Source organism: Acartia tonsa, chromosome 5, assembly GCF_053477335.1.
Source record: "Acartia tonsa isolate MP-2025a chromosome 5, ASM5347733v1, whole genome shotgun sequence".
NCBI classification, from domain to species: domain Eukaryota; kingdom Metazoa; phylum Arthropoda; class Copepoda; order Calanoida; family Acartiidae; genus Acartia; species Acartia tonsa.
Genome location: NC_137264.1, coordinates 19,811,684 through 19,838,784, shown reverse-complemented (window position 1 = coordinate 19,838,784; position 27,101 = coordinate 19,811,684). Strand labels below are relative to the sequence as shown.

General features: G+C 32.6%; 4 protein-coding genes across 32 annotated transcripts in view; 2 read left to right on the top strand and 2 right to left on the bottom strand.

Annotated features, from left to right (window-relative positions):
- LOC145318957 (protein-lysine N-methyltransferase SMYD4-like) overlaps window positions 1-2,211 on the top strand; it is a 37,756-nt gene extending 35,545 nt beyond the window's left edge. For both annotated transcript variants that reach the window (XM_080160723.1, XM_080160725.1), the window contains exons 26-27: window positions 183-239; window positions 1,683-2,211. In XM_080160723.1, the coding sequence (XP_080016849.1) occupies window positions 183-239; window positions 1,683-1,749 (124 nt within the window). In that variant the 3' untranslated portion in view covers window positions 1,750-2,211. The remainder of the gene's footprint in view (window positions 1-182; window positions 240-1,682) is intronic.
- Window positions 1-27,045, top strand: part of Hel25E (ATP-dependent RNA helicase 25E) — a 356,959-nt gene extending 329,914 nt beyond the window's left edge. The window contains exons 2-13 of one of the 2 annotated variants that reach the window (XM_080160732.1): window positions 21,100-21,208; window positions 21,485-21,573; window positions 21,866-21,956; window positions 22,188-22,292; window positions 22,541-22,633; window positions 22,834-22,933; window positions 23,603-23,706; window positions 23,883-23,978; window positions 24,776-24,910; window positions 25,338-25,456; window positions 26,189-26,354; window positions 26,584-27,045. In XM_080160732.1, the coding sequence (XP_080016858.1) occupies window positions 21,149-21,208; window positions 21,485-21,573; window positions 21,866-21,956; window positions 22,188-22,292; window positions 22,541-22,633; window positions 22,834-22,933; window positions 23,603-23,706; window positions 23,883-23,978; window positions 24,776-24,910; window positions 25,338-25,456; window positions 26,189-26,354; window positions 26,584-26,715 (1,290 nt within the window). In that variant the 5' untranslated portion in view covers window positions 21,100-21,148 and the 3' untranslated portion in view covers window positions 26,716-27,045. Of the gene's footprint in view, window positions 1-20,949; window positions 21,209-21,484; window positions 21,574-21,865; window positions 21,957-22,187; window positions 22,293-22,540; window positions 22,634-22,833; window positions 22,934-23,602; window positions 23,707-23,882; window positions 23,979-24,775; window positions 24,911-25,337; window positions 25,457-26,188; window positions 26,355-26,583 lie in introns of those variants that run through there. The other variant, XM_080160734.1, reaches the window with a different exon arrangement.
- vih (ubiquitin conjugating enzyme vih) lies at window positions 3,239-11,084 on the bottom strand. Of its 19 annotated transcripts, none has more exons than XM_080160745.1 (9): window positions 10,962-11,084; window positions 10,283-10,355; window positions 7,539-7,610; window positions 6,959-7,010; window positions 6,155-6,273; window positions 5,338-5,433; window positions 4,908-5,051; window positions 3,511-4,573; window positions 3,239-3,413 (listed from the first exon to the last, which is right to left on the bottom strand). In XM_080160745.1, the coding sequence occupies exons 1-7, from the start codon at window positions 11,033-11,035 to the stop codon at window positions 4,995-4,997; spliced, it is 543 nt and encodes a 180-aa protein (XP_080016871.1). In that variant the 5' UTR covers window positions 11,036-11,084; the 3' UTR covers window positions 3,239-3,413; window positions 3,511-4,573; window positions 4,908-4,994. The 19 variants fall into 19 exon arrangements, with proteins under 19 accessions (XP_080016871.1, XP_080016870.1, XP_080016869.1 ...); XM_080160744.1 differs by having other exon boundaries at window positions 3,239-3,393; XM_080160743.1 differs by having other exon boundaries at window positions 3,239-3,373.
- Window positions 11,043-19,865, bottom strand: LOC145318961 (uncharacterized). 9 transcript variants are annotated; one of them, XR_013879608.1, is made up of 11 exons: window positions 18,771-19,865; window positions 14,649-14,773; window positions 14,172-14,375; window positions 13,832-13,921; window positions 13,650-13,706; window positions 13,366-13,422; window positions 12,915-13,002; window positions 12,619-12,756; window positions 12,073-12,199; window positions 11,477-11,786; window positions 11,043-11,194 (listed from the first exon to the last, which is right to left on the bottom strand). XR_013879608.1 is itself a non-coding variant. In XM_080160735.1 (10 exons), the coding sequence occupies exons 1-10, from the start codon at window positions 18,986-18,988 to the stop codon at window positions 11,601-11,603; spliced, it is 1,290 nt and encodes a 429-aa protein (XP_080016861.1). In that variant the 5' UTR covers window positions 18,989-19,865; the 3' UTR covers window positions 11,043-11,600. The 9 variants fall into 9 exon arrangements, 2 of the variants coding, with proteins under 2 accessions (XP_080016861.1, XP_080016862.1); XR_013879609.1 differs by having other exon boundaries at window positions 11,043-11,184; XR_013879610.1 differs by having other exon boundaries at window positions 11,043-11,147.
- Window positions 27,046-27,101: the final 56 nt, after the last annotated feature.

Sequence of the window (27,101 nt, the reverse complement as noted above, 5' to 3'; positions counted from 1 at the left end):
ATTAAGCTAGCTGTGATTTGGCTGCCTGAATTTCATGAGTGTAAAATAAGATACCATTAATTATGTCAGTTCAGTGGTAAAGTAATAAATAAATATTACCAGATGTACAAATTGTCAAAAAGACAGTGCCTGTACTGTTACTAGCACCCATTTTGAAGTATTACAAAATTCATTTGTTTTAGGAAAAGTGTGGAGATGATCCAGCTGTTAGAAAAGAACAATATTGTTTACCCTCATAGGTAGGTTAGGTTCTTTCAGAGCCCTGAAAGGGTATCATAGTATAGTTAGGTTCTGTCAGAGCTCTGCAGGGTATCATAGTGTAGTTAGGTTCTGTCAGAGCTCGGCAGGGTATCATAGTATAGTTAGGTTCTGTCAGAGCTCTGCAGGGTATCATAGTATAGTTAGGTTCTGTCAGAGCTCTGCAGGGTATCATAGTATAGTTAGGTTCTGTCAGAGCTCTGCAGAGTATCATAGTATAGTTATGTTCTGTCAGAGCTCTGCAGAGTATCATAGTATAGTTAGGTTCTGTCAGAGCTCGGCAGGGTATCATAGTATAGTTAGGTTCTGTCAGAGCTCTGCAGGGTATCATAGTATAGTTAGGTTCTGTCAGAGCTCTGCAGGGTATCATAGTATAGTTATGTTCTGTCAGAGCTCTGCAGAGTATCATAGTATAGTTAGGTTCTGTCAGAGCTCTGCAGGGTATCGTAGTATAGTTAGGTTCTGTCAGAGCTCTGCAGGGTATCATAGTATAGTTAGGTTCTGTCAGAGCTCTGCAGGGTATCATAGTATAGTTAGGTTCTGTTAGAGCTCTGCAGGGTATCATAGTATAGTTAGGTTCTGTCAGAGCTCTCAGGGTATCATAGTATAGTTAGGTTCTGTCAGAGCTCTGCAGGGTATCATAGTATAGTTAGGTTCTGTCAGAGCTCTGCAAGGTATCATAGTATAGTTAGGTTCTGTCAGAGCTCTGCAGGGTATCATAGTATAGTTAGGTTCTGTCAGAGCTCTGCAGGGTATCATAGTATAGTTATGTTCTGTCAGAGCTCTGCAGAGTATCATAGTATAGTTAGGTTCTGTCAGAGCTCTGCAGGGTATCGTAGTATAGTTAGGTTCTGTCAGAGCTCTGCAGGGTATCATAGTATAGTTAGGTTCTGTCAGAGCTCTGCAGGGTATCATAGTATAGTTAGGTTCTGTTAGAGCTCTGCAGGGTATCATAGTATAGTTAGGTTCTGTCAGAGCTCTGCAGGGTATCATAGTATAGTTAGGTTCTGTCAGAGCTCTGCAGGGTATCATAGTATAGTTAGGTTCTGTTAGAGCTCTGCAGGGTATCATAGTATAGTTAGGTTCTGTCAGAGCTCTCAGGGTATCATAGTATAGTTAGGTTCTGTCAGAGCTCTGCAGGGTATCATAGTATAGTTAGGTTCTGTTAGAGCTCTGCAGGGTATCATAGTATAGTTAGGTTCTGTTAGAGCTCTGCAGGGTATCATAGTATAGTTAGGTTCTGTCAGAGCTCTCAGGGTATCATAGTATAGTTAGGTTCTGTCAGAGCTCTGCAGGGTATCATAGTATAGTTAGGTTCTGTCAGAGCTCTGCAAGGTATAGTTGCTCTCTGTAAAAGCTCGTATAACTTTAAAGGACCATGTTTTACCCATATTATCTACAGACCAAATTTTAATTTTTTTCAGGCATTACGAGCTGGCTGCCTTGAGTTTACTCTCCTGTTTGTGGACCATGTATGGAAATCATCATTAACAAATCCAAATAATCCATATCATTTACTGATTATTCAATATGTTACTTTTAGCATAGAAAATCAAATTTAGAAATTACATCTATTGCTTCTTACAAGATGTTTCATTTATTTCAGTTTATTAAAATTAATTTACAACTTTTTTATCGGATAGGTAATATTTTTCACTTGGCAATTGTGCTTTTAATAATGAATTGATTTGCAATTAGCTCCCTTTTAACTTAAATACTAAAATTTCACTGTTTTTCTTTATGACTTGATGGTTCAATAGTATTTTGCACAGATAGAAAATTCATAAGTAATTATCAATAAATTTGAATGCCATTATAATAAATTAAATTCCTATTTCAATATTAGTATAGACTTAAGTTTTAATGATAGATATGCCCTAATTGCTCAATTTTTATACCTATGTATTTTATTATATTATAAAACTTATTGTAGAATAAATTATTTAAACATATTATTTTTTCATGTTTTGATATTAGATAGACAATTCAGCAAAGGGTAATAGATGGATAACCAGGCACAATAATCCGTTCAACGAAAAGTTTGGACGTTTTAATTTCATCTTTGAAAATATAAATGCCCTTTAAAACAAAAGGGATTAGTAGCTTTTGCAATATTCCGTAAAATTGTGAGCAACATTCCAGTCAAATAGGCATATTAAGTCCAACTGTTCTTAATGTATAACCATAATATAGTCGATTTGTTCCCAAACCGTCTTCTTAATGTTACAATTTACTGAGTAAAATCTAGATCTTTCATATTTATCATTAATCCACAGAAGATTTTAAACAGAAATGTTATTCCAAGAATAGATTTATTATCTTGAATCTTACACCAGTTTATCATGTACTATAATGAAGTGAACCTTGTAGCGGGCTAAAATAACGCCCCCCCCCCCTATTCTACTGTATGAACAAACTGACCGATAAAAGATGGTGAAAATAACAATCTAAGTTCGCATTTACATATCTAATTATTAAAGGAAAAGAAATAACAAGAATGACAACATCAACGCAAGCGAAGCTCTGAAACGGTAGGACAAACGAACATTATCACTTGTAGTGTGTCATAATTGAATTATCAGAATATAAAAGTCAAAACAAAATTGTAACTATTCGTTAAAAAAACTGCTTAAATATAGGATAAAGCTTCAGGACATACTTACATTTCATAACATTGTACTTTGTTGTTAAAGGAACCAGTATTCCAAATCAGATCAATCGGATAATTGTATCACATAAAAATTTGTTGTTAAAGTTAAAATCATCATGTTTTTAAATAGACGTACTGACATTCTGGTAACGATTGTAGAAACGCTACGCTTTTTAGATCATAAATACTACAGGATTCACCAAGCAAAGTTCTAAATCGATAATACAATTTTAATTTTTAACATGCCTAAATTAACGAAAAAAGCTATCAACTCCGGACGGACGGACCGACCCTAATTAGAGAAAAGCTTCGATTACAAAAAAAAAAACATTTTGAAGGTCAATTTTATTTACAATTGACAAAATTTGAAGGAAAAAGACTTTTGTACAAAATAAAATATTAAGTTGTCACGGTTTACAGAAAAAAATTTCAATTCATTAGTTTTTTTTTATATTTTTTAAAATTCTTTACACGTGTATAATTTACTGAAGATCCTTAATTAATACTTTAAAAATTCATTAAAAAGAAACTTAATAAAACCTTATTCGTCAATAACAAAAAAAAACTTAAATTAAAAATCTTTAGAAATTATTGAGGATAACCAAGAGCAAAAATATGCAAAAACGCATAATTCTAAAAACAGACAAAAATAAAAGTGTATTTTACAATCCTAAACTGGTTAGGGTACAAAAATGTACCAAACATAAAAAGTGACTCGAATTACTGTATTTTAAAACAACATATTGCGAGAAAATAATATAAAAAGGCGGGACAACCAAAAAAAAAAGCATGATATTAAATCAATAAAAATAATAATAATCATAAAATTATTGCGTATATGAATAATATTCATAAAATAAAATAAAATAAAATAGTTCGAGGGATTTTCAAGACTAAGGCTTGGCAGTTGTCCACAAGCAGCAATTACGCCTAGATAAAAAGCATACCTTTCGTCAAAACCATTATATTTATTTTCCCTATCTGTTTAATGAGATCTTATTAAAAGTTATTTGCTAATATATAAGCTTTTATTTAGCATAAACGGAAAAAAAGAACGTATGTTTAAAGTCGTGTATTGAAATAATTTTTTTCTTTCAAAAAATGCCTTGTTAGAAATTCTTTTAATTAAGGAAGCTTATAACAGCAAATTGATTATTATTTTAATTTGGAATCGATAAGAAATATCTGAAAAAAATCTAAAGTGTACAAGGGCTTACTTTAAGAAGAAAAATGAATATTCTTTACTTTTTTGTTTAATAGGTAGTTTACTTTCAGATTCCAGAATCAACTTCTATTTTCCAACTGATAAAAACATTTACTGTATACAATACATTAAAGTATGTATCATTAAAACATGGTATTACCATAATAACTTTAATTGGATATTCAAAGGAGTATTATTCCTTAATAATATGGAATTTTGAAATTTAAGAGAAAAAATCTTCCAAAATTAGTAAGTTTTACTTAAAAGATGTCCCATTGTACGTTTGTCGCCTAGTAAATTTGTCACCCTTGATGGTTTTTCCCTATTACGTTTGTCGGTGTACCCACAATATTACAAAATGTATACCTACCTATCTAAATTAAATTATTATAGTAAGACCTTTGAAATACATACTACTTTACATTATACATTTAATAATGCAGTTGAAAAATAAACATATTCTTAATTTTTAAAGCAAAAGGAAGGGGTTTAAAGTTCTTAATCTTTTTCCTGTCTAAACGATATTGTTGCCTTATTTAGGAAATAAATCAAGAATTTAAAAATACAATGTATGCATAATTTTTTAAAGGGGTATTTTCACGAAGTGCATTCAACTCAAAAATAGTATTTTTTAGGTCTTATTGTAACTATAATAATTGAGACTTTTTAAACTTTACATATTTTAATGGTGATCGCTGACAAACTGAATCATAGGGATAAATAAAAGATTAAATTTCCTAGTAGCCAAATCGTTAGAGTACCTCATGAAAATATCCCTTAAATTACTAAATATACAAAATATGTTTATTTTTCATCCGCACGGACAGCGCAATAAGACTTGATTATAATTGATAATTTGTTATTAAACTAAATGTTTATTTTCTAGTTGAGTTTTGCTTCTTTGTCGTAATGGTCTAGCAGGTACTTCTTGTACAAAACCTTAAAAATTAATTAAAACCAGATTAGTTTTTATAAAAACTTACGCATTTTTACAATGAGTACGATTTTCATGGGCATATGAGCTATATTCGCAAAAATCAAAACAAAACAAGGATGATAACATCCATAAGTGTCGAAGCACAAAAATTATGTGTTTATATGTTTTAATTTTGTAGCATGACTAACAGACTGACGGACCAAGTAAATTAGGTATATAATGGATTCTCATTGAAATAGTGAATCTTCACAAAAAAAATCAGCTTTTGCTACTAATAATGCATTGTACCTGGTTTTGCCAGAGATCAGCCGCATGTGTGTTGAGGGGACTAGCATTGTTAGGTTCACCTAGCAGGCTTTGGATAGACAACAGGATTGTACGCACCTAAAATTTTTATTACATTCAGGGTGGCCAATTGGACTGGAAATAAAATTTGCAACTACAGTTTTTTAAACAAGATATCTCATTTGTTGGCTTAGCTAGATATTATACGTAATATTAAAAAACAACTGTTTTCTTTAATTTAAAAATGTTTGTTTTCATTGTCATAGCAGAGCAAATCATGATAAAAATACTGGTAAATTGCTTTTAAAAAGCGAAGCTTATATAGTAGGAAAGGTACGTCTGTCGGTCCGTAATGGAAAACTCTGATCGTTAATTTATTTATGTTGAACTTTATTTCAGACTTAATGCATAATAATGATACAGTTTGTTACAATTTCGAAAGCGTAGCAAGCAATTCTATAATCTAAACAAAAAGTCCCTTTGTCCATTTTTTACTACATTGATATTGTCTTGCTGATGTTTATAGATATTTCATGTTTTAAATTACATGATCTCTAAAGATTTAATCACCAATCCCTTTGAAGAGTAGCTGCACTCAAGATATTGCGACCAAACATTTATCCAACAAAACAAAATAACTTAGTTACGAGAAAAATTACATAAAAAATGCGCGACTTACATTCAATTCATTTACTTGCGAAAATTGTACCTTTCCTACATGAATAGTAAATTAGTAATAGTCATTTATTATGTATAGGATTCATATCAATCGGATATTTTTTTATGCTTATGAATCAAAAAGGGAAACGGATGTTTTTACCTCATAAGCTGCGGACCAGTTCTCTTTGAGAATGTCGAGACAAATATTTCCATGGGTGTCAACATTCGGATGGAAACAGGGTGTCATAAACTTGACTGTCGGTGACTGGTAAGGATAACCTGAACAAGAGTTACGGTAAGGATTATGACGCTAATTCCAATTTATCAAACTTTGCAAATTAGAGTGCCAAACACGATAGATATATGAAAACGTTTGGAAAGGGGAAAAAATAGCATTCAGACACTTAACACTAACAGCTAGGGTAAATCCGTGCGTCGAGACACAAAAAGACAAAAAATCTTTAGTAGTGCGTGAACCTATATTCATTAGGTATACTCTTGATATTTAAATATATGAGTTGGTTTTTACCAACTATGTTAAAAGAGAGGAATAAATAAATCGATTATTTATCAAAATGATGTTAAAAATAGTTTAAATGTGGGAGTTATTAAACTTATTGCTAAGAATTAAGAATGATATTAAACTAAAGGCTAAAAATTAAAAAGGTTGGTTAATTTTTAACAAACTATTATGCATTAGTTGGGTTTTTGAAACCAGAGTGAAGCCCAATTTTTGTCCTCCTTATGAAGGGCAATCCAAGTAAAGCAAACTTTTGTCCTTATTAAGCCCCCCCCCCCCCTTTAAAAAGGAGAGGCAGCCGCCATCCCCTAAAGTGGAGGAGAGGGGCCACCCAGCACCACTGAAGGGCACTGTATGTTATCATATTTTTATACTTTCTTTAATTTAAATCTTTGTCTAGTTTAAGAGTATAGTTTAGATTGAATTTAAAAATGATAAAAGTACCTGCAGGGAATTCTAATCTTAGCTTGTAAGACAAACCATCATACACAGAATCCTAAAATTATAATAATATATGTTAATCTAAAAATAAAGGCAGAATAAAACAAGATTAGTTTTATTACGACTTGTGGAAAAATCTAGGTGTCTAATTCATATTCAAACTGCACTGGAAATTGTTAAATATTACCTTCAATAATATTAAATACCTTTAGCTTCAAAACATTTCAAAGGCTAAGACACTCAAAATTTAAAAACACCATGCTGTGCTGTAGTTAAAAAAATTCATTATCGCGGAACTTTTTTCAGATAGATCAACCCGACTATTCTTGCTTAAATTCTAGTTTTCTAATAAATGTTATACTACTTGATTCAGGACTAAAATATAGTTTGCTAATATACACAGGAAAGGAGGGGACGAAGAACTACAAATAATACTGCTTCCCAAAGTTTAAAACCACATTATAACATTTATTGGCTCAAAACTTGTAGTGCCTGAACTTTACAACTAATAATAATTTGATTATTCATCATTGGGGATGTATAGACTAATGATAATCTTATCCCTTAATATCCCTGGCGTTACCTGTGGTCCTTGAATAGTGCCAATCCAAGACAAAAGGTTATCTCCGTCAGGAAAAGCTGATATTCCCTTGTCCTGAAATTACATACATATATTTTTAGAAACACAGCTATTCTGGGTAGAGTTGGCAATCCGGATCCGGAGTCCGCCCAATTTTTGGGCCAATTTTGGAATCCGAATCCGGAATCCGTTTTTTAATAGCGGATTTCGGATTCTTAATTGGTATGCTAAAATTAGCGTCTTGAGTTTTTCCTTTCAACTCTCGCTTTTTGAAGGCAAAGATTATCATCATTATATATAAAATCTTTTAAAATCTGGTTCGATTCTCGGAAGTGAATTATAGAGAACACCAAGAACATTAATTTTTTAAAAAGGCTTTTAAAATACTGCTAGAATCCGAATCCGCCAAAAATAAGAATGCGGAATCCGAATCCGGCCCAAAAATTCGACGGATTGCCATCACTAATTCTAGGACTAAGTTTTGTCTAACAGTCATGCGGTGAAACAGTAAGGTAAAACGATGGTTATAACTTCCTATTTCATTGATAAATTTCAGCAAAAATCGTTTACAATGACACATTACTTACTTACAAATATCTCTTAGACAAATAACCGATATAAAGCTCTCCTTTAAACTTATATTTACTAATTTGTAGAACATAAGGGGGGGTTTTTTAATGCAACCATCTCGTAATCAATGATTAAATGGCACTTAGAATTCGAATTTCGATCTGAAATTGTGCATGAATAATCCTTGGTAGGTCTATTTTCCCTAAATCGAACAAAAAGTTGGAAAAGTAACGGCTAACGGCTGGCGGCTTAGCTGTTTTCCCATTTTTTTGCTATCTTAAGAGCATATTAGTCACGAAACCTATCCCTACATAATACTTTATCTCGCTCTAAAACCTTATCAAACGGTTCTAGCCGGTAGCTGTTGGTACTAGAAATTTAAAAAACTGTTATTGCTATCATTTAACATGAATTAAACCAAAAATATGTTTTAAAAAGTTGATTTCTACGTAATTAATGATGAATTTGCCCTGAAAATAGGCAAAAAACGGCTAAACGGCTGAGCCGCCAGCCGTTACTTTCCAACTTTTTGTTCGATTTAGGGAAAATAGACCTACCAAGGATTATTCATGCACAATTTCAGATCGAAATTCGAATTCTAAGTGCCATTTAATCATTGATTACGAGATGGTTGCATTAAAAACCCCCCCCTTAATAAGACCTTTCTTTAGACTAATGATTCCTTTTTCATTAGGTAATAAAACTTACTTGTGAAATTTTGTCTAGTATATAACATTATCTTAATGGTTTAATATGAAAATCAATAAAATGTAATAAGATATTATGTGGTGATTTCCCTCAAAATCATGTCTTAACCACTTTAATAACACCACCAGTTCATATTTGTAAAAATATAGCAAGAAAGTTTGAGGATTTTTTTTTAAAGGGAAATACTAATTTTTTGGATCTATGTTCTATCAACAACATTTACCATTTTTTTGTGATTATCTCTGTGTGGGAGGGGACCCTAACCAAGCGAGGCCTACCTAATTTAACAAAAGGGGACTATCCACGAACGAGATCACATGATTCTAAGTACCTTCCAGCATTGATCCTCAGTATTTTCTTTCAGAATATAATAGGTCACCATATATCATTAATGTATTGACGAGAAAATTTATGTTTCACCATATTTTTTTTAGGTATTTTAATTGATTTTGAAAAATTTTATGAAGCTAATTCTTTTAATAAAATGGATATTTGATGATACATATGCGAATACTCATTTTATATAGATTGTAAATTAATCCATACTTGCATTAATTTGAACATGTGAGATATAGTAAATGTGCTTTTAACTTTTTAAAAAAATTTTTATCATTTGACAACATGGACAATTAAAGACACCCCGAACTCAACAAAACGTTTGATCGAATTTTGACTAAAAAAGCTGAACATTTTTTTACTTTTCTTCAACTTGAAGTGGTGAAACATAAATTTTCTCATCAATATATTAATTATTAATAGTGACCTATTATATTCTGAAAGAAAATACTTAGGATCAATGCTGGAAGGTACTTAGAATCACGTGCTCTTGTTCGTGGATAGTCCTCTTTAAAATAAGCTAATCAAATATGAACCATCAATAATAAGGTTTCCAGTATGGCTTCGAAACCGACAAATATCCGCTTTTCGGGGCTGAAATTAACTGGTTTTAATCTTAAAATTGTACATTTATTGACCGCGGAAAGCTGTTTACAATGCGATAAATAACTATTCTCTCTCTCAAAACCAAGCAGGTGTGTGAGTGTGTGCGGTCGGGGGGAGCAAGGGGATGATTGCTTCACTAGGCAATAAGAGGGAAAATGCTATCTTGTTACAAAATTTATTAATTTATGATAAATATAAAATTCAAAATAAAAAGGTCATGTCATTATATATGATCTAATATCAAAGCTGATAAAACTAGTAAACCTATCCAATTTAGAATATCAAAATAAAAGAAAAATGCTTTCCAGTATGGCTTCGAAATAGATTAATATCTGCCGCATTAGAACCGGTTCTTAGCCATATTGAAAAATCATGTATACCATTTTTTTTACAGACAATTTTAAACGAATATCAGTTTTGTCAGGCTACAAATGTAGATTAATTTTGGTCTACTAAACGGGGGGTAAAGTTTTTTATTTTAAGCAAGGAATTGTCCAATTCCTTAACCCTTGATTTGTTGACAATACCTGCGACATCATGAGATTCATGAGCTCAGACTGTAAACGTTTGGACACTTGTTGGGATGAAGATCCGTTCACCCTAGAATAAAAAGATTTGCATCAACAAATTGTAGAGGATTGGACAATGGAGATCAAATAATCAAGAAAAATCAAACAAATAATACACACAATTAAGAATAAGATAAGTTTATGATCTGCCTGTTTTCTACTTATTTTTTTTGATTAATTGTTTTTCTTCTTCTGCGTAGCTCTTAAATGTCTAGGTTTTTTTATATTTTAATTTAATTTGTTATTCACTACCTTAAAACCAACTAGATCATCCTAAACTATGGCTCAACACTAACTCTATATATATCCGTAATAGCGGCTATGGCTCTAGAAGACTCTATTTGCACTTAAGAAGTCAACCCCAATTTCATTTTAAGATTTTAAAAAAACACCTAATTTTTTTTTTTTTGGGGGGGGGGGGGGAAGAGGGTAATTTTTAAAAGGGAGGGTGTAGGTACCCTCCACAAAATAAGGTTAAAAACCTTCTCTGAACCTATACGAAACTTCACCATATCGGTTCAGCGGTTAGTTAGATCCTTCGCTACAGAAAAAAATTGCTTACTACTTTATATAATAGGATTGCTATCATACTGTCTCTGTCTACCTAGTACCTATCTCTGTCTGTCCATGAACTTACTTTCCAGCGCCGTCTTTATCCGCCTGGTCATGGAGCCTGACACTGCCACCAACTGGGTTCACGTTCTGAGCCATATTTATATCTGCAAATATTATTAAACATTCAGTATAAATACTTGGATGACAAATATTATAATATTACTCATGATCTTTCTTTAGTCAAAGTTATCTTTAATAGTGGCCTAGCCTTGAATGAGGTTGTTTATTATGAGTAGAAGTATCTTCTTAAAAGGTCTGTAAACATAATCAAATGTGACTAAACAGCTTTATTATTGTTAAATAAAACGGGAATGACCATCGCTGCTTCCGAAAAAAATATTATCGTCGATTTTTGCTTTTTCTTAGGAACCAATTAAAGGGATTGTAAATTATCTAGGGGACACTTTAACATTTTATATTTCCACTCGTTTGATCCTTCTTTATAAGTATTTCAAATGACTCAACCTACAACCCCCACCTCTTCCTCGATTTGAGAAATACAGTAGATTTAATTTCTTTAAGTACTCCCTTACTAGCCTTTTATAAAGATTTTTTTATTGCTTTGACATGTGTAAATTTGTTTCTTGATCACTGCTTCTAAAACATCTTTTCACTTTAAAATAAATCACAGATAAATAAAATGTTTTTCAGGGATTCGAACCTAAGTTCTCATGGCCAGCATAGTGTTAACTTCCCAAATTATGTTTCTGAGATGGTCAATAATGTCTTTTAGGTGGCGATTTTTCAGGATTATCTGTTGGATTAGTTCGTTGTGTTCGTCAAGAGCAGCGCGGTAGTTTTCACCCCGTTTCTTTTCTATTTCTCCCCGACTTGGGTCGGAATCATCCTTGATTTTTTAGAATTGTTATTTGAACAAGTTACAAGAGTAGCTATGTCCATAAAGAACGCGGCTCATAAAAATACTAATAATCGATAGATGGAGGAAAAAAGTAAGATGTTTATTATCTACCAACATTTAACGGACTTATTTGGAAATAGGGAATAGCTTTGATACTTTTAATAAAGATATTTACTTAATCTCTCTGATTTTACTAATTCTTCTATTTACTATTACAGATTTAAGTTTTACGATATTAGTAAATGAATGTATAAAAATCTTGTTATAACAATGCCTTAATAGGAATTAGGTTAGGTAGAGGTGGGTGTTCAATGCTTGCAGTACTTTCCTCACATTTCTCCCAACAAACTCGTAACCGTACAAACAATTTACTGATCATTTTTAACAACTCATGCACTCTGAATAAATTAATCAAGGTTTAATACTCATTAAATTCGATATTTGTGTAATGTGTATGGACAAAAGGGTATTCAATCGTGCATAGGGAGTTATTATTATTATTAGATACAACCACCTACAAAATTCTGCACATCAAATTATCAAAAAGAAGACTTAGTCTCTTTCGTAACTTATTCATTAAAATTTAAAACCCAACAATGGCCTGAAAATGGCAATAATTTTTTTATACATCAGAAGTCGGTCTCTCTTTTTTATATCCGAAGCTAACACGTTATTATCTTACCATAGCCTAATAATTGCAGTTGCCATACTAAAATACACAATAATAAATTGAACCTAAGAGTAGGGATTAGAGAAAACTCCAATTATCACATCTATTCGACCCAACACTATTGAACAAATTGAGTAATAAACCTTCCTGTTTTGTTTATCCTGAATGCCGCGGTCACTTTGTATTGAGTGGTGATTATACTGTCCGACTGGCGGCTGTAAACTTTTTAGAATGGAAAATATTTCCAGGGTTCGATTCCCAATTTCTTCTACCGCCTCCTGACCATACCTAATAGATAAGAAAGTGATTATAGCAAATGTTTTGGAAAATTGACATTTTCTAATAAATTTCCAATAAGGATATAAGGATAGTTTTAATTTGATAGGGCAATTCAAACTTGATGTAATTTGCAATAATGTAATTGATCTGCTTTTAAAAATAATTACACGATATAGCTGCAAATGGTGATTGTGTTTGGATCTTTGGTTTGTTGAGCTGATGTGTCTCCGCTTTGGGAGTTTTCTGTTTTAACTCCTAAAAATAAGAAAATTTTAGATGGGGTTAATTCTCCTCGATTATGTTCTATCCCTAGTTAATTGCAGTATATTGGTTTATCTTATTTGTCAAAATTCAAACAATAAAAGTTTCGAGAAGTTACTAAGCTACTACCTATAGCATATTATGTGATACAATTGTAAATGTCGTAGAAGTGATTGGTTCGAATCCTTACCCAAACAAGAATTCTCTTACTATTTAAATCCATTGTCCAAATACAGCGTTACATATTTTTACCATTCTTAGCCTGGACTTTAAAAGCAAAGGTTGTAAAATCAAAGGGTATGTTGTCTGTAACTAGTAGTAACAAGTAGATTAACTAAAATCTGAAGCTACTGCTACCTGAATCCGTAGATTGTGTATTATTTGCTGATGATGACGGGGTAGAGGTCGTAGTTCCTACGCACGTGTATTACTATAGATTTAAGTTTAGGTAGATCATTTGTAACTTTGCGACTATTAACATGATATTTCTATTAAAATTCAAATAAAATAATGTACATTGCAAAGTGCTAAAATGAATGAAAATTATATAAAAAAAATGGGCATAAGCTCTATGTTCTTATTAAGCTGGATAATCAAACGAAATGCCTACTTTAAAGTCTGGCAATAGTAATGTTATGTGCCTGAGGTAGATAACATTGATGAAGAGGAACTTGTCATCATTGAAGAGTTTACACCACCTAACATTGCATTTGTTCAAGTTAATCTTGTTTTACAGCAGCTAATATAAAATTAGGGTTTGGGCGTATCAAAATTAAAGGGTGTTACCCAATTTTAATACAATACTTTAACTTGAAACTAATGCCTAGCGAGGAAGATTGATTAATTGGCATAGCCCCGATTGGAGGGTTACTCGTTGAAACCGGCATCCGCATTCCACCTGCTGTTCCTGATCCTAAATATTATAAAATCAAGGCACATATAAAACATCTAGTTAGGTTTATCCTATAAATTTGAATTTTTAAAATAAATAAATTAAGAACAAAAACATCCATAGAAGTGTAGCAATGTGTTTTAATTTTTGAATAATACAATATATCTTAGCAATATACCTAAATAATAATTAATTAGGTATCGATCTTAAAATATACGTATTAACAACGTAGACTACCTAAATATAAACTTGGCTTGGCTTTAAAACTAACCTGAACGAATCATAGACCCAGAAAATCCCACAGAACTTGTAGTGTTAGAATTACCAGACGAGGACATCCCACCGCCCATACCCCCCATGCCTCCTGTCCCTCCAACCATTGAGTTTGGCGTAGGTGGGACCATACTCACGTTGGGAGCACCCCTTCCCATCATGCGCATACCCCCAGTACCACCAATTCCTCCCATGCTACTTCCTAAAACCACATTTAAATGTAAAGCTAAAATCATGAAGTGCCAATTACATTGAAAATGTGTAGATGTCGCACAAGTTTTCAAAGCAAAAATTTCTAGATTTTAAAACAGAACAAACTACACTTGTGATGAAAATTATGACATGTGGCGCTCCAACATAATCTAAGCAAACTTCAATCAGAGCAAAAAAAATCAATATGCAACACGTACTAACGTATAGAACCTTATAATAGAAAAGCTTTGCAAAGGAATATAAAAATACCATTTTTTCTTACCCATAGTTGAGGTAGAGCCCGGACCCATTGCTCTAGGTGTTGACATCATTCCCCCGCTGGTAGGTCCCCCCTTTCCACCACCTCCCATCATTCCACCCATAGTACTTACAGGCCCTGCGCCAACACTAACAAAACAACAATTTTCTACTGAATTCTTTTCTTCGAGAGCTTAAGGGGGGGGGGGGGTGGGGGGAAGTTTGTACACTTATAGGAAATGAAATTCAGTACCAAAGTTTGGGAGGGTCGTATGGGCTTGTTTTTAAAGTTATCAACCTAATTCTTTTTGTAGGCTCTCTTATATGACTTGATATACACGGAAAACTTTGAAAATTGAATTTCGGTACTTTCCTTCTAGGGGCTTGTGGAGCAAAAGACCCCCAAAACACTAAGAATTAGAGTTCTGACCTTATTTTTAAAGATATCGACCTGATTTTTTCTTTATAATACTTTTTTAACATACCCGAATCAACGAACCATTACAGATTTCATTTTGGGACTTTCCTTCTAGGGGCTTGTGGAGCAAGAGACCCCCAAAACACAAAAATATGAGTACTGGGCTTATTTTTGAAGATATCGACCTGATTTTTTTTATAATACTTTTTAAACATAACCGAATTAACAAACCATTACAGATTTCATTTTGGGACTTTCCTTCTAGGGGCTTGTGGAGCAAGAGACCCAAAAAACACAAAAATATGAGTACTGGGCTTATTTTTGAAGATATCAACCTGCTTTTTTATATAAAAATATTATTTTAGCATACCCGAATCTACGAACCATTACAGATTTCATTTTGGGACTTTCCTTCTAGGGGTTTGTGGAGCAAGAGACCCCCAAAAATCATAAAAATATAAGTTGTGGGCTTCTTTTTTAAGATATCAACCTGATTTTTTATATAAAAATACTATTTTAACATAACCGAATCTACGAACCATTACAGATTTCATTTTGAGACTTTCCTTCTACGGGCTTGTAAAGCAAAAGACCCCAAAAACACTAATAATATGAGTTCTGAGCTTATTTTTAAAGATATCAACCTGATTTTTTATATAAAAATTAGTGATGGGAATCCGGATCCGGAATCCGAATCCGGAATCCGCCCAATTTTCGGCCAATTTTGGAATCCGAATCCGGATCCGGAATCCGTTTTTTATAGCGGATTCCGGATTCTAAATTGGTAGGCTAAAATTACCGTCTTTTTTCTTACAACTCCCTCTGTTTGAAGGCAAAAATCAAAAAATAATTTTCTACATAACAAATTTTAATAATTTCTAATGTGATGTAAATGTTTTAGTTATGCTGGAAGTCAACACTTTAAGTTTAAACAAATCAAGGCTTCAACCAAGTAACATAGTGATAAATTAACGAAAAAAGCTATCCCTCTGTAACGGACGGCCTTTTAAAATACTGCTAGAATCCGGAATCCGAATCCGGAATCCGAAAAAAATAAGAATCCGGAATCCGCAAGAATCCGTCACTTTTTTTGACGGATTCCTTCAGAATCCGGAATCCGAATCCGGCCCAAAAATTCGACGGATTCCCATCCTTAATAAAAATACTATTTTAACATAACCGAATCTACGAACCATTACAGATTTCATTTTGGGACTTTCCTTCTAGTGGCTTGTGGAGCAAAAGACCCCAAAAACACTAAAAATATGAGTTTTGACCTTATTTTTAAATATATCAACCTGATTTTTTAGGAACACTTTTTTTTAACATAACCGAACTAAGAAACCATTACAGATTTCATTTTGGGACTTTCCTTCTAGAAGCTAGTGGGGCAAAAGACCCCCAAAAAATATTTTTAGAGATATTGAGCTATTTTTTTTTCATGAAAACTTTTTTCACATGTTTGAACTAGGTAGCCACTAATAATTTCATTTTGGCACTTTCCTTTTAGGGGAAAGTAGGGTAAAACACCTCCAAACCAAAATAATTTGAACTCTTAGGTAATCTTAAAAAATAAGCTCAGAACTCAGAACATAACCAAATTAAGAAAACATTACAGATTTCATTTAGGGACTTTCCTTCTAGGGGCTAGTGGAGCAAAGATTCCAAAACCACTAAAAATATGAGTTCTGAGCTTATTTTTAAAGATATCAACCTGATCTTTTTAAAATAATACTTTTTTAACATAACCGAACTAAGAAACCATTAAGGATTTCATTTTGGGACTTTCCTTCTAGGGGCTTGTGGAGCAAAAGACCCCCAAAACACTAAAAATATGAGTTCTGAGCTTATTTTTTAAGATAACCTGAGAACTCAATTTATTTTGTTTTGGAGGTGTTTTACCCTACTTTCCCCTAAAAGGAAAGTGCCAAAATGAAATTATTAGTGGCTACCTAGTTCAAACATGTGAAAAAAGTTTTCATGAAAAAAATCAGCTCAATATCTCTAAAAATATTTTTTGGGGGTCTTTTTTCCCACTAGCTTCTAGAAGGAAAGTCTCAAAATGAAATCTGTAATGGTTTCTTAGTTCGGTTATGTTAAATAAGTGTTCCTAAAAAAATCAGGTTGATATATTTAAAAATAAGGTCAGAACTCATATTTTTAGTGTTTTTGGGGTCTTTTGCTCCACAAGCCCCTAGAAGGAAAGTCCCAAAATGAAATCTGTAATGGTTCGTAGATTCGGTTATGTTAAAATAGTATTTTTTTATTATATAAAAAAATAAGGTTGATATCTTAAAAGAGAAGCCCACAACTCATATTTTTATGATTTTTGGGGGTCTCTTGCTCCACAAGCCCCTAGAAGGAAAGTCCCAAAATGAAATCTGTAATGGTTCGTAGATTCGGTTATGTTAAAATAGTATTTTTATATAAAAAATCAGGTTGATATCTTTAAAAATAAGCTCAGAACTCATATTTTTAGTGTTTTTGGGGTCTTTTGCTCCACAAGCCCGTAGAAGGAAAGTCCCAAAATGAAATCTGTAATGGTTCGTAGATTGGTTATGTTAAAATAGTATTTTTTTATTATATAATAAAATAAGGTTGATATCTTAAAAGAGAAGCCCACAACTCATATTTTTATGATTTTTGGGGGTCTCTTGCTCCACAAGCCCCTAGAAGGAAAGTCCCAAAATGAAATCTGTAAAGGTTCATAGATTCGGTTATGTTTAAATATTATTTTTATATAAAAAAAAGCAGGTTGATATCTTCAAAAATAAGCCCAGTACTCATATTTTTGTGTTTTGGGGGTCTCTTGCTCAAAAAGCCCCTAGAAGGAAAGTCCCAAAATGAAATCTGTATTGGTTCGTTAATTCGGTTAAGTTAAAAAAGTATTATAAAAAAAATCAGGTCGATATCTTCAAAAATAAGCCCAGTACTCATATTTTTGTGTTTTGGGGGTCTCTTGCTCCACAAGCCCCTAGAAGGAAAGTCCCAAAATGAAATCTGTAATGGTTCGTTGATTCGGGTATGTTAAAAAAGTATTATAAAGAAAAAATCAGGTCGATATCTTTAAAAATAAGGTCAGAACTCATATTTTTAGTGTTTTGGGGGGTCTTTTGCTCCACAAGCCCCTAGAAGGAAAGTACCGAAATTCAATTTTCAAAGTTTTCCGTGTATATCAAGTCATATAAGAGAGCCTACAAAAAGAATTAGGTTGATAACTTTAAAAACAAGCCCATACGACCCTCCCAAACTTTGGTACTGAATTTCATTTCCTATAAGTGTACAAACTTCCCCCCCTTATTTTTAAGGATTTGATTGTAAACTATTCGATAAAACTAACGAACAAAAATGTTAAATTAAACTAAAGGGGTAGTTGCACGAAGTGCATTTAAACTTGAATTTAGTGAACTGCATATTTTAGTCTGCTCAAGAATTGAAACTACATCTATAGGACATATATTTGAAAGAATTTTAATTTTCTACCAGGAGTTATAAAAATATCAAGACTTGAAAATCATAATTTTTGGATATATGCAACATAAATGGCTATCCTGTTACCACAAAAACAGCATGATGACTATTTTGTTGGTTCCTAATTGATTGCTATTTATTGTAATAAAAAAATTATATAAGTAGTATTCTTGTAACTTTTACTAGAAATCAGTTTTCTGAAATGCACTTCATGCAACTATCTTATTACTTGAAACAAATAATAACTTGAATACACACCTTACTGAAGGATCATTGGGAAAGCCACCCATTCCCATTGAAGAACTCATTCCTCCCATAGATCCCATTCCACCGCCCCTGGGACCTCCAGGTCCACCCATAGGCATGGAACCCCTGCCCCCAGGACCACCCATTCCTGTGTTCATGCCCCCCATCCCACCCATGTTTCCCGGGCCACCCATCGGGTTCATTGAATTGTTGTAAGGATTTTTCGACATAGTTTGTGTCTATCTCTGAAATCAAAATAATTTTGTAAAAAAGGGTTTTAGAATCAATCATAATTATAGGACAGGAACTTTAGAAAATAGGGTACGTTTATAGATTTCGTCTTGTCTGCTACTTTACCTACTTTCAAAGATTGTATTCCTTCCTCCCAAATATTCAAGGTTAATTTTTCCTCAGTCAATTTACCTACACCTATATAATATAATATATAGAACCTTTAGAGCATACAAATATATATATGATTAAATGTGCCCCATAGTCGTCTTAAAATTTATATTTGAAATGAAAGTATTCAAGTTTACAATAACACACTTCAATATTCAATAATTCCCATTCTTATAAGATTGGGGCCAGAAGTAAATAACTATCTTAAATTGATTTATTGTGTTTAAATAATTTCTTTGTATTTGTATTTAAAAACCTAAATATTTGAATTTTAACAAAATTTTATGCATTTGCAGGACTAATTTTGGAGACAAAAAATATTATTAATCTAATCGTGGAAGTTTTTTCTGAGGGCCTGGAGGGGAATAAGGTAGGTACGTACTTATAAGCTCCTAAAACAAGACGGATATAAATATTACAACAACACACTTTCCACATCAATATTGAATATCCTATTCCCCAACATGATGGCAATCTTCTAATTTAGTATAAAGTGTGAACTGAATTTGAAAATAAAATGTTTTTGCTTCAAAAACCTTAATTTCAAGGTCATAATAAAAAAAAACTTTCATAAACTTACCCTCTAAAACTTTAAAATTGTATCATAAGATAAAAATTAGTTAAATTTGCCAATACAATTATAATATATTAATAAAAATAGGTATCTGAGGAAGTAATTCAGCCGTTAGCAATTAATATTTCAAAGCTTTGTGTCACCTTGAAAACAGAGCGCGGCATTCAAAACAAACTTTGAACAATTTCAAATGTCGTCTTTTCTTTCAAAACAGGGATAAATAACATTGTTTTTAAATAAATAAAAATATCAAACAAATAAAAAAATTTGCGGGTTTTCAACAAAAAAGTTATTAACAATATTTTTAAAATAAAAAGTCAATATTTATTAAACGAGGAGCATATTGCCGCCATTTTGTTTTGTTGCCGACAAAACGTTTGGGCACCGCGTGGCGTCAAGTTCGAGTCGGGTCTTTTATTTGTTGAATTCAATTTAAATGGTTTAAGATGAAAGTATATTATTAATTTTATTTGTTATGAGACATGTAGTAGTATTTTTTGTGTTAATTTAACATAAATGTGCGAAAAATATACGATATGTTCCTTTGTATTGTGAAGTGAGTAATAATATTCGTAAACATTTTAATATTTGTGCATTTAATTTAGTAGGTGTTAGTTATTGTCATAAAATATAGACTATTTGATACATTTGGCTGCCTCCAAATCTATCTGAGTATTCTAAGGAGAAGAAAACTGCTGTGAACTATCCTAAGTTTATTTTTGTCTTTAATATCTTTAATTGTTTTTGGGATTTTCGTTCATCCAAATCTTATAATTTTAAGCATGGAGTTAAGTGCCTGTTTAAATGCTGGTCTGAATTTGTTGTACTCGTTATGAAAGAAGTTTTAATACCTTAAATTATGATTTCTCCTTTCCTCCCCTTAGATGCTAGGGGTTAAGTAAATAATAGATTTCTTAATGTAATCATTAAAAATTATATTCTTTAAATGATTAGAATTGTAATATATATAAACTTAATTCTTGTAATATTTGCACAAAATTTATTGCATAATGTTGTGTATCAAAATGGTGCAATAATACTAATTTGTTATTTTCATAGCCAAAATGGCCGCTAGAAAGACCCTTCGTTTAAAGCTGATCCTTGCCAAGAAGATGAAGCAGAATCGTCCCATCCCCCAGTGGACCAGGATGAAGCTTAACAACAAGATCCGCTACAATGCCAAGCGTCGTCACTGGCGTAGAACCAAGCTCGGTCTGTAAATTCATCGTTTCACCTGGATTTTCTGGATATCATAGCTTGTTGTGTAATTTAAATTATTACCAAATCTTGTCATTATTTACAATGGTTTGTGATAAAAATTTCATCTTGAAATGATTTATTGATGGATGTTTGAAATATTTCAGAAGTTTGCATTTTTTCTACTCCTAAACCCAATTTTTCACATCAACTTAAAATGGCCGATACTGAAGTTAACGAGGATCTTTTGGACTACGAAGAGGAGGAAACCACTGAGGTGAGTGTTGTAGATCGAGTTGACATGTAATATAAAATGTCTAATTTTCAAGCCATAAATGTCTGTGAACATATCTAACCTTACACTTAAGATCTTAACTACCTATTCTTTTACATGTAAAAAAATCTATTGCTAATAAGGCCGATTTAAATGAATATTGTGCCTCGTACAGAAATATTTAAGTCTGCTTTTTAAGAGAAATACTTTTCATTTTTGATTCTTGATAATAAAAGTTAAAATTATACTTTCGCTCACTTATGCTAATCTTTAATTTAGACCACTGAGGCAGCAAAGGAGAACGGAGTAAAGACCAAGAAGGAGGGAGTCAAGGGTAACTACGTCTCTATCCACAGCTCTGGTTTCAGGTTTGTCTGAATAGTATATTATAAAAGTTGCTCCATATCTTACTTTGTGTGTCCGTCGGTGTTTTATTGCAAAGATTCAGCTGTCCAATATTATCTTCTAAAATATTTTTATTTATCGGATTGTCTCGATTTATGAAGTTGACTGGCTGTTTCAATGAAATGTATACCTGTAATAGTATATATTTATATAGTATGAAATAAATTAATTGCCCAAAGCCCCTTGACAAGCTTTTCAAATTAATCCTTTAAAAGGAAAGCAACAGGACTCCTAGTTTACGATTTAATATTTTAGGGACTTCCTGCTGAAGCCCGAGATCCTGCGTGCTATTGGAGACTGTGGTTTTGAGCATCCCTCTGAGGTTCAGCACGAATGTATTCCACAGGTAAGAGTTTTAAAATTGTTTCCTCTTAATATTTTAAGAAAGTAAATGGGGAAAATATTATATATTACCTAAAATCTTAAGTCTTCCAAATTTTATTATACCCTGTTTTTGTTTTGTAGCCAACTTCTTTATTGTATATATTCTTGATGAGAATCAATCTTTTTTATATATTTTATAATACAATGTAACAGACCACTGTTGATACAGCATCCCTGATGTAACATTTTTTAGGCCGTTTTGGGTATGGATATCCTTTGCCAGGCTAAGTCTGGTATGGGTAAAACTGCCGTTTTCGTCCTGGCCACTCTTCAGCAGCTGGAGCCCGTCGATGGACAGGTAATTTGATTAAATTTAAGTAGCGTATCTACCTTATGGTTTACTCCAGTTTATTAGACATGGAAAAAAAAACTTTCTAAGCGTACTTTGGGACAGTCATGAGCAACCCCGAATTGGAATACACCTGCTTTAACCTATTCTATATTAACTACTGCTCATGATTCATACCTTAGGTTTCTGTTTTCGTCAATGCATTCGTGAGCTTATTTGATTGATCTACAGTACAATTAAGACTACTAATATTTCAGGTTTCCGTGTTGGTTATGTGCCACACCCGTGAACTGGCCTTCCAGATTTCTAAGGAGTATGAAAGATTTAGCAAGTTTCTATCAAATGTTAAGGTATAAATGAAGGCTGTCAGTAGAGGTGTAAGTGTTTAATGCAATTGAGATTGTAGATAGTCACAAAGGAGTTTTATAAACCTAAAATATTGTTTTGTGTAGTAGGACATATAACTGTAAAATATAAAGGAATCTGTACCTATCATATTTATCATTTATTGCATGAATTTATTTTAAGTATGATATTTTTGATACTTCAGGTCGGAGTGTTTTTCGGTGGTCTGTCCATCACCAAGGACGAACAAGTACTAAAGAACAACTGTCCCCATATTGTTGTGGGTACACCTGGCAGAATTCTCGGTTAGTATTTCATCCCTATGCATTGGGATACACCCACACTTCACAAGATGTGCAACTACTTCAGCTATACTGCAGAAGAAAGTAGAAATTGGAAGATTTATGATCAGTGATATGGAAACCGAATATATCTGATTTAAGAAGTTTTACATGAGTCCAGCTATTTGCCATTGCTCTTCCTTTGTCCTTTAACTGTTCTTGTATGATCGCCCAATATCATACATTTTGGCCCGTTAGGGATTTATTTCTTCGCAGAAATTCATCCTTGTTTGTTTTGTTAATGTGTAATATCCTCGCGGAGTTGCACATGCGTCGTTTTCATTATTGCGTACGTTCTGGCCTCTGGGAATTTGTCTTCGCAGACACTTTCCCGGATTTACTAGGTTTGATCTGGCCCCGCGGCCTTTTCAAACCATTTCTCTCACAGCAATGGCAGTTTAGCATGTTATCACTGTGGTAAATAGTTCTTCTCACCTTCCATCAGAAAACTGGTCCACTCTACTCATGTTAACTATCTTATTCAATTACGAGTGTCTGAGAACAACAAAGAGATAACTCAAACTAAATGTAAAGGTCCCAAGCTTTGTTTTATCTTGGAGATGTTAATAACTCCTCTGCTACCATAAGTATTGCACATTGAAAACTGAGTTGTTGATCCCAATATATTTCCAGCTCTGGTGCGCAGCAAGAAGTTGGACCTCAAGAACCTGAAACATTTCGTACTGGACGAATGTGACAAGATGTTGGCCGAATTAGACATGAGGCGTGATGTTCAGGTAGTAAAACGAGCCGATTATTTAAAAATCATCCTACAAATTAAGAAGAAATTATTCAAACTTTCAAAGAAACTGAAACAAAAATGTTGAATAAAAGTTGGGAGATGCTTTTCAATCTTAATTTCAAATAAGGTAAGCTATGAGTTGTAAAAATTGGAATGTTTATTTGCTTTTAGGAAATATTCCGTAGCACACCTCACGAGAAGCAGGTTATGATGTTCTCCGCCACCCTTAGCAAGGAGGTTAGGCCTGTCTGCAAGAAATTCATGCAGGTTTGTTCATTTAACCGGGGTGTATATTCTTCTAGGGATAAAAAATTAAAAATAAATTTGTGAAAACTTTCACAGTATCTCATTGGAAAAAAATCTAAAGGGGGGGGGGGGGAAATATTAATTTTGCAGCCGGTGAAAAAAAATCTTGTACTTAATATAGACTTAATATTTGTGTGTAAAGGGTTTAAAAATTTTAATTCGTAAAGTAGTGTTAATATGAATGAGTTTTTAACTTATTTTACTCTTAAGATATTATTTCAGGCCAATAAAGGAACGTTTTTGGGCGCTTTAAGCTATTTAATTTAGGAAACTAGCATTAAAAAAATTCTGACCTTAAGTTTTAAAACTTCAATGAATAGGTTTATCTAATTTCTAAAGAAGTATCTTTAAAGAATTAATCTCTTATGTTAAACAGTAGAGGTACTACATTTAATTTACTAAATTATTTTCTGTCAATATTTATACAGGGGTGTATATTCTGCATGGGATCCCCGGCTCAGGGGGGGGGGGGGAATAAAAAATAAGTGGTTGGAGGGAAAAAAAATGTAAAAATTAAGAAAACTGAAAACATTTTTTCCATTTCGCCCCCCTCCTTGGTTAAAAAAACTAAAAAAATGTGTGGTAGGAGGGATAAAATAAATAAAATATAGAGTTCTTTAAATATTTTTCTATTTCCCCCCCTACTTTTTAAGAAAAATCTAGGGGGGGAAAAAAAATAAAAAATTTTGTAGCAGGGGAAAAAAATAAATCTTGTGCAGAATATACACCCCTGTATTTATAAAAATCCTTGGTTATAGGACCCTATGGAGGTCTACATTGACGACGAGGCTAAGCTGACCCTTCATGGTCTGCAGCAGCACTATGTTAAGCTCAAGGACAGCGGCAAGAACAGGAGACTCTTCGAGCTGTTGGACGTTTTAGAATTTAACCAGGTATGTTATTGTTTATGGTGTTCGGAACTTTTAATTGAAGAAAAATATGCAAACAATAAAAACTGTTTTTTTTCTTTCAAAAAAGAATTTTGATTTGTTTCCCATAAAGTTCCAGTCGAGCATTCAAGTCCCTCTCTTTTGATTTTTAAAAATTTATTGAAAATATTATGTAGGGGAAGGTTTTTTCCTAATGCCTAACCATCTTCAGTAAGTGTAAAATCAATATACATATTACGAAAGAAATTTGTTGATTCTAATGACTTTATGCAAAGTCTCGAAAATTATTAAGATAATTTATTTTCACTTTCTCTAGTTGAACGAACTTTATGACCAACGGTCGAAAAAAAATTGTGTTTAGTCGCAAAAGTGTAATTATACATTTTGTATGCCTAATTACTGTAATAGAAAAAAAACCTGTTATTCTTAGGTTGTTATCTTCGTGAAATCTGTACAGCGATGCATCGCTCTGGCCCAGCTTCTGGTTGAACAAAACTTTCCAACCATTGCCATCCACAGAGGCATGTCTCAGGAGGAAAGACTATCAAGGTAAATATTTGATTACATTTTTCAAAGGGATAGTTGCATGAAGTGCATTAAACAAGTTTGATTGCAAGCATAGGTTACAAAAATACCATCTAACATATGAGTTTGTTTTACAATAAATAGCAATCAATTAAGCACCACTAAAATAGTCATGTTGTTTTTGTGAAAACAAGACTGCCATTTAATTTACACATATCCAAAAAATACGATTTTCATGTCTTGATATAAAAACTTCTTGGTAGAAAATTGAAATTCTTAAATATATTTTTTATTAATGTAATTGAAATTATGAACAGAAAAAAATATGCAGTTAATTAAATTTAAGGTTAAATGTACTTCTTGCAATTACCCCTTTACGGTGAAGGATCTTCAATAACAAACCTTGTACCCAGCTGTTACTAACAACTAAATGAATTTAAAAATAATTTTCATGATCTTGAGCAAAACTATGGGCCAACGCTTCGTTGTAATAGTGATCTTTTTATTTGCCCCCAATTAACTTTATTTAGCTTGTCGAGTTATTAAAGAACATTCGATAATTCTAACAAAGTCACGATATCTACATCTTTGACCGACTGACCTAATAGATTATATCCGATGCTATTGATACAGGGAATCCTTACCAAACATTTTAACTTTCTGTTTTTAATAGCCGATTGTATCTTTCCACAGCTTTGCGGATAGACGGACAAAGTGAAATATAGAGTAGCTTAGACATATGCTCTTTTTTTGTAGGTACCAACAGTTCAAGGATTTCCAGAAGCGTATCCTGGTGGCCACCAACCTGTTTGGCCGTGGTATGGACATTGAGCGTGTCAACATTGTATTCAACTACGACATGCCCGAGGATACCGACACTTACCTCCACAGAGTTGCTAGGGCTGGTAGATTTGGTACCAAGGTAAGTCATATAAGATTTTTTTCTTATTATACACACACATATATTGTTAAAATTGCCTTTTAGAATCATTTGTTCTGAAATTTGTGTTTCTGTTGTAAGGAAAAGGGGAATTTTTTTAAAAGATATAATAAAAGTGAGAGTAGAAGACCTAAACCTTAAATGATTTAGAATTCCATTTACCATTTTCTGTTAGAAACTTCAATAGTTTTAAAATTTTGTTCTATTTTAGGGTCTGGCTATCACCTTCGTGTCAGACGAATCCGACGCTAAGATCTTGAACGAAGTACAGGAGAGATTCGAGGTGGACATCACTGAGCTACCTGACGAGATCGATCTCTCCACTTACATCGAGGGACGTTAATCAGCTATGTCAAACCTCTAAACACCTGAAAAATCCTGTATTGTATTAATAGCGTTTACTTAAAACTTTGTATTTTTTTGAATATAATATTCTAAAAATTTAATCCAAAAAAACGCCCTAAAACTAATTTATTAAAAATTGCACCAAAAATCCACAAGATTTGAGACATTTTTGTATTTGTTTGGAAGATTTTTTTTCTCATTTGCAAATATTTCTCACATGACAGTTAAATATCTGTATTTTTTTATGTATCGGCATTTCTATTTGAAAATTGTATTCCTTTTTGTTGTAATACCAATAATTATGAAAATAAAGTTGTAAAAAAGGTTATTTATTTTTTCTTCATTTCTTTAATTTTATGCTGAAAAATGCATAATTTTGTTAAT

Coding starts and splice junctions, on each gene's coding strand:
- vih (XM_080160745.1), bottom strand. CDS start 11,035: ATGGCTCAGAACGTGAACCCAGTTGGTGGCAGTGTCAGGCTCCATGAC. Junction 10,356..10,961: donor GATAAAGACGGCGCTGGAAA/GTAAGTTCATGG, acceptor TTTTTATTCTAG/GGTGAACGGATCTTCATCCC. Junction 7,611..10,282: donor TGAATCTCATGATGTCGCAG/GTATTGTCAACA, acceptor ATGTAATTTCAG/GACAAGGGAATATCAGCTTT.
- LOC145318961 (XM_080160735.1), bottom strand. CDS start 18,988: ATGTCGAAAAATCCTTACAACAATTCAATGAACCCGATGGGTGGCCCG. Junction 14,774..18,770: donor CCCAATGATCCTTCAGTAAG/GTGTGTATTCAA, acceptor TTGTTTTGTTAG/TGTTGGCGCAGGGCCTGTAA. Junction 11,787..12,072: donor CTAACCTAATTCCTATTAAG/GCATTGTTATAA, acceptor TAAAAAATCAAG/GATGATTCCGACCCAAGTCG.